The following is a 12,270-nucleotide window of genomic DNA, read 5'->3' as shown; positions in this document are numbered from 1 at the left end:
AATTTAAGGTATTGTGTGTAGGTATTCTATTATATGGTGTTGTGTAGTCAAAAGACGTTACATTCTCTGTTTCTTCAAGCAGGTGTCACTCAAACAGCTCATTAGTTTGATATTATTTATTTATGCAGCTATGTTTGTAAATTCCTATCAAGCATTTCTCAGCATGAATAACTGAAGGGGTCTCAGAGTTTAATGTTTTATCGGCATGTATGATGGAGATGGCAAAGCACTGTTGTTGATCAGTGGATGAAATGTAGCACTCAGCTGGACATAAAAGACCAAATAAGTCAGTCATATTAGGCAAGGCAAGGTTTTGATATACACTTTACATACACATTGGCAATTCAGAGTGCTCCACAGACATAGATCTTAGAATATAATAAACATTGTTTTTCTATCACCTCAGTAAAAAATTAAATCATTCCAAAAACAATTTATTAAAATAAAATTATAGTTGTTTAAATTGAAAACTAAAGTCAATTTACAGAAATAAAATGCAAATTTAAATAAAGAGATAAAAGTTGAATTAAAACAAATTTGATTAATAAAAGATGCAACATGCATAAAATTAAATTAAACAAAATGTGGACATGAAAGATAATAAAAAATAAATAGAAAATAAAAACAGAATAAATGAAGAACTTACATAAATAAAATTGCACTGTAGTGCTTAACAGTGCTACAGGATCTGAGAGAACAGTATTTAACTTGAGTTTACACCACTCTACACCAGTAAGTCCAATAATAGACCAATAATAATACCTTAAAGTTAACTCTGTAATGTACCTTAAACATTAAAATTAACTCTAATATACCTTAAAATCAACTATGTAATTTACCTTAAAATCAACGCTGTAATATACGTTAAAAACAACTCTGTAATATACCATCACATTGAAAATTTGAGTGGACTGGTTGGCTATTAGCAACAGTGAGCTAATATCTGAAGATGAACACAGAACATTCTACATAATTTTAAACCATTTGACTTAAAAAAAAAAAAATTAATTAAAAGCATGACGAAAGAGACACTTGCACCTATTTGTTATTTAAATACTTTTTCTGCACTGATTCTGTTTTTGGTTCTTTGATTCTTTGGTCTTTCTTTAGCTGACCTTAGATCCAGGTAACAATAACTGTCTTAACTGTCACAAAATCCTCTAAGCGTTACTCAAAAAGCACTCAATTTTTTTTTTTTTGTAGTAGACCTATCAATACAAAATGGAGATGTTAAGAAAAACATGAACATGAATGACGAGACAGTCCGTCTGACATATACAGAGCTTAGGGTTCGACGTATGCTCACAAATCAGAGGTTAGTTCAGCGCACTCTGACATTTCCTCCCTTTACGTCCATTCAGTGAGCCGAGCAACTGGTCTCACTGCTCACATCATGTTGTCCCTGGTGAAGGTCTGTTATACCTATTACATCACTGTTACAACTGCACATCATGTTGCCCCTGGTGAAGGTCTGTTACACCTGTTACATCACTGTTACAACTGCACATCACGTTGCCCCTGGGGAAGGTCTCTCCCAGTACTGCTGGGTACCAAGTGCGAGTGTCGCTAGCTGCCATATCCCAGCAATGCTGTAAATGTCCCAACACTGTAGCTACAATATCTGATACAGTCTAGCCACAGTATACGATTCAGTATAGTTACGGTATCTGATACAGTATAGATACAATATCTGATGCAGTATGGGTACGATATCTGAAAAGCTGCCAGCTGAGTGCTAAACCTACATTACTGTTATGTGAGTACTGTGGTTAGAATTTTGTACACAGCGTTTAGCAGCTTGTACATTAGGAGACAGACGGTGTGAACACTGGGGAAATCAGGACAGGATACAACCACAGTATTCCAGTGTGCATGTGAGATCAGGAAATTCACCTCAGCTTGTCACTAAGGGACTTTGGTGGTCTGCAGTGACAAACAAATTAAGTTTTCAGGCAAACTGTGCAGCTATTTTGGGAATATGTGGATATTTATTGCAAAGATGGAAGGAGATGTTATGAATGGTAGGGTATTTCCTGATGTTTCCTCCCCCACTTCAAGCAGTCACACACTGGTGCCTTGACTCCGTCATTATCTGGTACCTTGCACACACTGTTCTGACTCTGTCAGTGTCACGGGTACATACCAAGCATATAAAAAACCTAGCGTTTGCTTAGCAGGACCCTTATAAATGAGGAAAACATTGTGAAAATGTTTGAAGAATTAAGATAATAAAATAAGTAAAATAAAAACTCCAATGTCTCACTCCCCAGCACTGCCATCACTAAGGTTTCATTATCATGCGAGATCAAATGTCAGCGTTGCACGTAATGTTTCTGATGTTGGGGTCTATACACTTTCCATCTCTGCTCATTTCCTTCTTCAGTCTCAGTGATCTTGTGTAGTAACCTCATCAGTTGAACTGTAAAACAGGTTGATGGAACAATATGCTTCCCAAAATAGCACCATCAGAGCACTGTATATGAGTAACCAGTCTCATCAAAAACCCTGTCTCACAGAGCTCCCTCTAGTAGAGAGACCAGTTATATCAAGTGATCAGATTTATACAGTGTCCAGTATTATATAGTTACCAGTCTTGTAGTGACCAGTGTGACTTTGAATTCCTAAGTGCTATCTGTTTTGTAGTCTGTTTTCCAGTATGAAAAAGACTAAGAAAGCTGTATTGTGTTTAGGCTGAACATGACTGAGAAAAGTGGTTTGTGTTTGTGTAGGCCAATGATGCTTTGGGCCCTACGTGGAACTGGCTCTATTTTATCCCCCTGATTATAATCGGCTCCTTCTTTGTGCTGAACCTGGTGCTGGGAGTGCTATCTGGGTGAGTGTCGGGTTAGATGAGTCTTCGTAGGAACTCTTCCATGGTGTGTTCAGATGAGTCTTCTACTTGGTGTGCTGACATTGTTTGCTTTTCCTTGGTGTGTCTGTGTGTTTGGGCATGTGTCCTGCTGCAGAGAGTTTGCTAAGGAGAGGGAGAGGGTGGAAAACCGACGTGCGTTTATGAAACTCAGGCAACAGCAGCAGATTGAACGTGAGCTGAATGGATATCGTGCCTGGATCGACCGCGCAGGTGCTTCTCTGCTTCACACACAGCTCACACATCTCAGCTTACACACCTCATACACTATACTCCCCTCACACACCTGTGTTAAATTGCACTAGTAGAGAAGGGAAATATACTGGGTCTGGAAAAGCAGGAGGGTGAAGTGTATTTTGGAGGTTGGGGTCACTTTAAAAAGAGCATATAAAAACTCACTTAGGTGCACATGTAAAAATTATACCTGGATTTACCTAATATGGATGATCCTGTCTTTAGAATGAAGCTTGTTTTTGTTAACCCATTAAACCACAGCCACCAGTATAGAATGAAAACGGAATGGAAGATAACTGAATGGTCAAACTCATTTGCTTTTTTGAGGGAACAGTAGAAGCAGGCACAGAACACCAGGTTTGGGACATCTACCATATACCTTACACCTTACATCTACCTCACACCTACAATACACCTCACACCTACCATACACCTTACACCTACCACACACTTCACACCTTACATCTACTGTACACCTCACATCTTACACCTACCATACACTTCACACCTCACCTTACACCTGCCATACACCTCACATGTACTGTATACCTCATGCCTTATACCTACATTACACATACCTCACATGCCTGACGCGCCTGTCCCAGGGCCAGTCCATCTCGCTCTGAACAAGCCCTTACTAATGTCTTTTCCGGTTGACATGTTGAAAAGTCTGTTGAAAATTAATAATGAGAGGTTGTCGCCTAAGCTAATATTAACCCTAACTGTGGTTGTTTTACTGTACTACTGTAACTCATCCCTGTTGTTGTTTTACTGTACTACTGTAACTCAACTCTAACTGTTGTTGTTTTACTGTACTATTGTAATTCATCCCTAACCATTGTTGTTTTACTGTACTACTGTAACTCAATCCTAACCGTTGTTCACAGTGCGACTGTAACTCAACCCTAAATCTACTGGTGTAAATCTCACCCTTACTCTGCTTTCAGAGGAGGTGATGCTGGCAGAGGAGAATAAGAACTCAGGCCCGTCTGCTTTAGATGGTGAGTGTCCACAGCTGATTTGTCTTTCTCCTGGAGTCGAAAAGTTTTATTCTGTTGGACATCTGTCTCAGTGTTGGACATCTGTCATGGTATTTGACATCAGTGTTGGCTATACGCCTCAGTGTTTGATATCTGTCCCAGTATAGGATACCTGTCACAGTGTTAAAAATACACGCATATCTGTATTTTTCTCACAGCAGACAAGAGCTAAATAAATCTGAGAATCTTCTGCATAGATGTGGTAAGATATTCTGTAGATTTATCGGACCTAAGCTAGTTCTCAGGTATGACTAATTTTATGATCGATGGTGTCAAAGGCTGCACTGAGATGAAACAGTAAAAGAGGTGATATTCTACCAGAATTCATTTAAATGGGTGCCTTAATAATGAAAATTGAATAAATGTTCAATTGATAGCACATTGACATATTCTATAGGAAAGATCAATATGGCATTTCAGTTCAGTGCTGGATCTGGTCTAAGCTTCCATTTCACATTATGCCTATGTATATGAAAACTATGTATATATTTTGTTAGTTGGCCCAGTGGTTATTGAACCTGAGAGCAGACCACAGCAACCTCCCTGAACAGGATCCAGTAACCATCACACTAGCAGACATCCAAGAAAGGGTCTCGGATATGAAAAGCTGGACAGCTCCAAGCCTGACATGGTCCACACTTACTGGCTGAAGAAGGTAACTGTTCTCCATGATTGCCTGGCAGAAATCAACCAGCTGCTAACAGATGGAACCCACCCTGAATGGTTAACTGAACGCCAGACAGTCCTGATCCTGAAGGATCCCAGAAAGGGGCAGTTCCTTCCAACTTCAGGCTGATATCCTGCCTCTGTACAACTTGGAAGATCTTTTCAGGCATCACCGTGGCTAAGATGAGAAGGCTCATGGCTCAGTACATGAGTAAGTCCCAGAAAGGCACTCGCAAGAACACCCAAGAAGCCAGGCACCAGCTACTGGTGGATAAAACAGTCACTCGAGACTCTAAGATTAGACAGACCAACCTATGCACTGCCTGGAATGACCATGAGAAAGCCTCTGATTCAGTGCCCCACACATGGATCCTGGAATGCTTCAGGCTGTAGAACATCAACAGAACTCCAAGATCCTTCATGATGAACTCTTCAATCTTTAGGAAGTCTTCAATCATCAAGAAGTCATCAATTTTGTATCCACCATGGTACCATATCCAAGGTATCAAGGGTCACAAAAGGTACATGTGCGCAGCAATTTTTGCACATAGTTTTTGTATTTCACCTCATGTTTGCCCAGAATCCCAACTTTAATGGCTTTTGTTAGTGGCACGTCGACATCTAGGGCAACAGAAATATCTTCACTGCACAGCTTAGGTATGGGGAGTGCACAGGACTATAAGTATGTGAAGTTTGGGGAGTATAGAGGAGTTTAAGTATGTATGAAGTTCGGGGAGTACAGAGGAGCTGGACACGTAGTTTTCTCCAAACAGAATTTCAGTAAAAGAACTAATGGGTTTCAGTGCGGCACTGATGGCCTGTAAAACATCTGTGTCTTGCCATGTCAGGGAGATGCAGTGATGGCAAGGCCAACTTCAAGAGCGCCAACTGCTTGTTGCCATTGGTACTGCAGTCTGCTCGATGACCGTAACAGTTTAACCATGTTAGTTTAACAATGTTAGTTCCTTTATCCGTAGTTATAGCTGAGAGCTTAGTCTAACCTAGTTTCCATTCTCGGAGTGCATCACCTAGCATGCCAATAGGGCAGTGGTAGCTCAGTGGTTTAAGGTGCTCGACTCGTAATCAGAAGGTTGCCAGTTCAAGCCCTGCTGCTGTTACACTGTCAGTGCTGCATGCTTGAGCAAGACGCTTAATCCGTAATTGCTCAAGTTCAGTTCAGTCATAATTGTAAGTTGCTTTGGATAAAAGGTAAATGTAAGTAAGGTGTGCATCTTTGTTTTGAAACACTGTTTCAAGACATTTAGACTGAAATTTCCAGTTTGGTGTGATTAAGTGGAATTGTCAGTGACATGTGGTGTCATGTTCACTCATTCACCACATATCTGTTGTGAGTGAATAACTGTAACTGGATGATTTACCCTGTTTTAGTTATTTCAAATGCTTCCCTCTTATATTTCTTCAAGTTTTTATAAAACTGTAAACACTTGTGTATTTGATTAAATATGGAAGAGTAAGAAACCTCTTTGTTTTCAACCCTCACTAAACCCAGAGTTGGGTGGGACTCCACTGCCTAACCTCCAGTTGTCACGGAAGGCTCCTCCCCCCATGAGTCATGTGGTGCGGCCCGCCGCGTGCAGGGGGACTCGCGTGTGTTTGTAACCGCGCTCCCGGGATTGCACACACCTGCACAGGGTTTAATGTTACATGTTTGTCTGTCTATTTAAACCCCTGTAAGTGTGTTCCCTGTTGGTCATTGTCGTTATTTATGTCTTTGTAGATTTAGCGGTAAACGTCTATGTAGCGGTGACGTTTGTTTGTGTAGTCACTATTAATGTATTTGTAATCTTTGCTAAATGTTAAGTGTGTAGTCATATTCACCGTAAGTGTTATATGTGAGTGCCACCATTGTCGCCTACGTTTTATGTTAATAAATGTCATTCACAGTCAAGGGAGTCTGGGCGTCCTGCTCCGTGCCCTGCGGCACTCGGGCCGACAATTTTACACCAGTTCTACTACTGCTCAGTACAAATTAAACTCGGTTTCTCGGTACACATACAGACATGACACTATATGGGTTGATGTTCAGTCCTTATTTTGTAAGACGTATATGCTGAAAACTCTTCCATTTGTGAATTCAATAGATAAACTTAATAATAGTAAAGATAAATGTTGTATACAATACACTGTTGGTATGGAAAGATAATGAGCAATATCTGAAAATCCTAAATTTCTTTTGTCTGTACTCTTCAATTTTTCTTAATCTGAATTGCCCTCCTCAATTAAGGAATATAGGGCTATGGAATTGGCTTTTATTTGGAATAAAGGATTTATCTGCTATGATAATCTAATGATGTTTGAATGTGTTAAAACCCAGTTAATACTTCCAAATTCAGATTTTTACAAATATTTGCATTTGCACCATTTTTCGAATTCCTTGTCCAAAGATCATAAAATCCGGTGGGAGGTGACTGACCTGGAGAGGTTTCTCATTAGACCAGATGGTTTTAGGGATAAAATTTCATATATACATTCTTTGCTGTCTCCTTCAGGTTTGTTTACTCATGACTCCTTAAGATCAGTGTGGGAGAAAGACCTTTCCTGTAGGCATGGTGACTAAACATGGAATAACATATTCCCTGTATGTACCTATATCAACATCCAGTAACAGAACTTTAGGTTTTTCCACAGGACCTGTTTCACTCCCATGCATCTGCATAAGATGTTCCCTACTGTGTTATTGCTATGCCCCAAGTGTGACTGTGTTGAAGGCACTGTTATGGATATGTTTTTGTAATGTTGTTAAATTCAGACATTTTAGAATGATATTCAATGAATTATTGAGAAATTATTAGTAAATGTTTTAAATTGTTACCAAGTTTATACCTTTTAAATTCCAGGTAGGATGTTGTGCTAAATGGGAATCAGGGAGTATTGTTGATATCATTACTCTCCTGTTTTGTGACTCTTGATGATCTCAGTATATGATTCATTGCTCAATTTTGCTTTTGAATCTGCTGTTACTTTCCTATGTAATTACTATGGAGACTCAATTTCTTTCGATATTTTATTGTTTTTATTTTTGTCGGCTAATTTATGTCAAAGTTACTCTTAAAAACCAACAAACATTAAATTACAAGAAAGAAATCACCAAGATCCAAGAGTAAACTAGGAAGATGACCTCAATTGATAAAGTGCTTAGTGACACCTCAGACAGCAGAAACCTGAGGAGGTTGGAAGTGAGGAGGAACAGGAACCATCATGGGAGGGAAAACCCCTGCACAGTATGTACCGGCAGATAGTGGAAGTGGCTGATATGGAGAAATCCTACCAATGTCTGGAAAAGGCCGGACAGAAAGAGCACAGAGGCGCAAATCATGACAGCACAGGAACAAGATCTGAAATTGAGATCAATAGAGGCTGGGATCTACTACAGCAAGCAGGACCCCAGATGCAAAGATGCCTCTGAGACAATCCACCACATAACAGCTGGGTGCAAGATGCTTGCAGGCAGAGCATACATGGAACAGCATGACCAAGTGGCATGTTACCAGAAACATCTGTGCCTAGCACGGGCTGGAAATTCCAAGGTCAATGTGGTGGAATGAGACTTCCAGATACAGACAGACAAAATGGTAATGGATAACAAACTGGACATTGTAGTGATGGGCAGACAGCAGAAGAGTGCTGTAGTGATATATGTAGCAATCCCAAGTAACAGCAACATTAGAAGCAAGGAACACCAAAAGCTTGAGAGATATCGAGGGCTGAAGGAAGAGCAAGAAAAGATGTAGAAGATGAAGCCAACAGTGGTTCCTGTGGTAATGGGAGCACCAGGGGCTGTGACCCCTTAACTGGAAGAATGGCTCCAGCAGATCCCAGGAACAACATCTGGGATCTTCAACCAGAAGAGTGCAGTCCTGGAAACAGTAAGATACTATGCAGGACACTCAGGCTCCCGGTCCTCTGGTAGTAGACCTGAGCTTGAAGGAAAAGGAGGCCACCCAGGAGAGGGCGAGTGCGTAATTAATTTTTTATTTTTATTTTATTTATTTTTTACATATTATAAATTTGTCTGTGTGTGTGTAAGCTAGAGAAAAACTAGAATGTCTGCACTGGCTCAGAGCTAGACATTTTGATTATTAATTAGTTTTCTTTTTGTAATTTAGCTATGTGTGGTTTTGCAATCACTATAGCAGTTGCATATGACACCTCTAGTGATTTTTGTTTTTTTACTAAGATGTTTAATTGCGCTGGGGTTAGTTTTCACTGACAGTATGGGGCACTGGGAGACTGAGTGATGCTTAGAGCCATAAGAATTAGGCAGGCATTTAGCCTTACTGAATGGAGACTGAAGGAGACTGGAGTCTTACTGACTGTAGACTCAAGCTGCACTTATCAGGGTATAGATTTCTGATTTCTTGGTTCTTCAAATATTTTTTGGAAATATACTTTTGTAAACATTGTTTTATGTGCAGTGCATTGAACATTTTGTTGCAATGATAAAATAAGCCAGAACCATTACATTTTGGACTATTTATAGCATACATGCATGTCAAATTAGGGAGATGTATGATTTCCTGTAACCCTAATAATTGGTGCATTAATCAAAGCAAATTAATCTAAATAATTATTTTCAGCCCTAGTAACCAGTGATCATAAATTAATACCAAAGTAAAAAGCTCCATTACAGTGAAACATATTTTACTGTTGCTTTAGTACACAAGGTCTTTGTATGTTTGAGAGGTTGTGCTAGGTATTACATTACTAAAAAAATTCTTCATCTTTTACCACATTTAAAGTTCCGATCTACCACATTTATAGTTTCTGTATTGGTAATATCTAGTAGATTTTCTGTCCTTAGAAAAGAATGGGAAAACCAGTAATACCACACTTATAAGATCCTGAAGGTAGTTATTTATCCCTTTTTCTTAAAAACTGCCCCTGATTTCCATTATAATGGTTTATTGTGTTACAGATGTGGTAGATTGAAATTGGGCAGCACAGTGTGCACTTTTGTCATTCTATGCGTTTACATAAAGTGGCCTGTGTGGAGCATTAGAGAGGACATTCATAGAGATGTATTACCCATAGCACACACATCCTCAATTTTTAATTATTTGACCCAGTGGCAACATATACAAAAAATATAAAAGTGGACCAAGTGCAGAGACTTGTGGTACACCACAAGTATATCAAGCTTATCTGAAACATGTTCACCTATATAAACAACGCACCATCTTCAGGTGAAACAAATATAAAACAATTTTAATACAGCTCCAGAAAGACCAATAACATTTTGAAGTTGATTTAGAAGGCTTCCATGGACAAATGTTCTCCATATTTTTGAATGGTTAACCATCTTGTGGGATTTCTCTTTACCCCCCCCACACACACACACTTCGACAGTGCTACAGCTTGGGGACACTCATTGATGTTTTATATTTTTGCTCAGTTCTGAAGAGAGCCACTACCATAAAGAGGAGAGGAGTGGATGCTATCCGGCACGGTCCTGAAGAGCAGTGCGTGGACATTGCTTCTGTCGGTAAGCATGTCTTACATCAGAGGCTTTCACTAGGCCTAAGGCTTTATGATGGTTTTGGTGATGCTGCACTGAAGATTTTTTTCTTCTGGCTCAGGTATGCCACTAAACAGAGTGAGTATTCGTAGCACTAAGAGAGGCCCAACAGCGTATTTCCGGAGGAAAGAGAGAATGCTGCGTATCTCTGTCCGCCGTATGGTGAAGACACACACTTTCTACTGGACCGTTCTAGGCCTCGTCGCCCTCAATACCATCTGTGTGGCCATTGTGCATCACAACCAGCCTGTCTGGATGTCCAGTCTGCTGTGTAAGAACACTGCTGGAACTGTGTTGGAATACACTGCATCTCCTTACAAGCAGAAAGAGTTCACACAGCTTCTCACAATTTTTTATGTAAATTATGTAAAACCCCAACCCTAGTGGCAGCTAACCCCAACCCTATTGGCTGACCAGGCCCTACGGATCTAGGAGGCCTACTGGATTTGTAATTATCAAGTAGCAACAACACATTGCAGTTAATTCTATAGTGAACTACAGAACTGTAATACTCCTGTCACAGATTATGCTGAATTCCTGTTTCTGGGCCTGTTTCTGACTGAGATGTTTCTGAAGATGTACGGCCTTGGCCCCCGACTCTACTTCCACTCCTCATTCAACTGCTTTGACTGTGGGGTGAGTGAATTGTGTGTGTGGGGTGAGTGATTTGTGTGTGGGGTGAGTGATTTGACTGTGGGGTAAGTGATTTGTGTGTGGGGTGAGTGATTTGTGTGTGGGGTGAGTGATTTGTGTGTGGGGTGAGTGAATTGTGTGTGTGGGGTGAGTGATTTGTGTGTGGGGTGAGTGATTTGTGTGTGGGGTGAGTGATTTGACTGTGGGGTGAGTGATTTGTGTGTAGGATGAGTGATTTGTGTGTGGGGTGAGTGAATTGTGTGTGTGGGGTGAGTGATTTGAGTGTGGGGTGAGTGATTTGTGTGTGGGGTGAGTGATTTGACTGTGAGTTGTTTGCAGTTTGTAGATGCGATTTTACTTTATACATCATCACAATTCTCTCTTTGACGTCTATCTATTACATTACTGTTATGAAGTAAATTAGCTCCTTTAAAAGCTAGGAATGGCATGTAAGAGTGGTGCTTCACATCTTTGACACTGTGCCTCTGCTGGGAGAAGGGAATAGATTTGGGTAGTGTTGCTACAGGAACTGGCTGTGTGTAATGCTCTGGGTGTATATGGCTTTAATGGCTGTATATTCTGCAGGTGATTGTGGGCAGTATTTTTGAAGTGGTTTGGAGCGTCTTCAGACCTGGCATGTCTTTTGGGATCAGCGTCCTCCGTGCTCTCAGGCTGCTGAGGATTTTTAAAATCACCAAGTGAGTGGAGGCCCGGGATGAAATCAGGGTTGTCTGCCTTGCAGGCTGTGTTAACTGGCCACGTCCTGCAGATGTGCTGTGTCTTTGTTTCTGGTGTGCTGTGTCTTAGTTTCTGGTGTGCTGTGTCTTAGTTTCAGATGTGCTGTGTCTTTGTTTCTGGTGTGCTGTGTCTTAGTTTCTGGTGTGCTGTGTCTTTGTTTCAGATGTGCTGTGTCTGTTTCTGGTGTGCTGTGTTTTGTTTCAGATGTGCTGTGTCTTTGTTTCAGATGCGCTGTGTCTTTGTTTCAGATGTGCTGTGTCTTTGTTTCTGGTGTGCTGTGTTTGTTTCAGATGCGCTGTGTCTTTGTTTCAGATGCGCTGTGTCTTTGTTTCAGATGCGCTGTGTCTTTGTTTCAGATGTGCTGTGTCTTTGTTTCTGGTGTGCTGTGTTTGTTTCAGATGCGCTGTGTCTTTGTTTCAGATGTGCTGTGTCTTTGTTTCAGATGTGCTGTGTCTTTGTTTCAGGTGCGCTGTGTCTTTGTTTCAGGTGCGCTGTGTTTGTTTCAGATGCGCTGTGTTTGTTTCAGATGTGCTGTGTCTTTGTTTCAGGTGCGC

General features: G+C 40.5%; 1 protein-coding gene across 1 annotated transcript in view; it reads left to right on the top strand.

Annotated features, from left to right (window-relative positions):
- cacna1ea (calcium channel, voltage-dependent, R type, alpha 1E subunit a) overlaps positions 1 to 12,270 on the top strand; it is a 136,244-nt gene that overhangs the window by 81,032 nt on the left and 42,942 nt on the right. The window contains exons 9-15 of the mRNA XM_081707591.1: positions 2,730 to 2,833; positions 2,967 to 3,082; positions 4,051 to 4,104; positions 10,223 to 10,312; positions 10,407 to 10,616; positions 10,869 to 10,981; positions 11,564 to 11,676. Coding sequence (XP_081563717.1) covers positions 2,730 to 2,833; positions 2,967 to 3,082; positions 4,051 to 4,104; positions 10,223 to 10,312; positions 10,407 to 10,616; positions 10,869 to 10,981; positions 11,564 to 11,676 — 800 coding nt within the window. The remainder of the gene's footprint in view (positions 1 to 2,729; positions 2,834 to 2,966; positions 3,083 to 4,050; positions 4,105 to 10,222; positions 10,313 to 10,406; positions 10,617 to 10,868; positions 10,982 to 11,563; positions 11,677 to 12,270) is intronic.

This window comes from Electrophorus electricus, chromosome 25 (genome assembly GCF_041902795.1).
Source record: "Electrophorus electricus isolate QZ-2024a chromosome 25, ASM4190279v1, whole genome shotgun sequence".
NCBI lineage: Eukaryota > Metazoa > Chordata > Actinopteri > Gymnotiformes > Gymnotidae > Electrophorus > Electrophorus electricus.
Note: the sequence above shows the minus strand (reverse complement) of the source record. Positions and strands in the feature narration are given on the sequence as shown.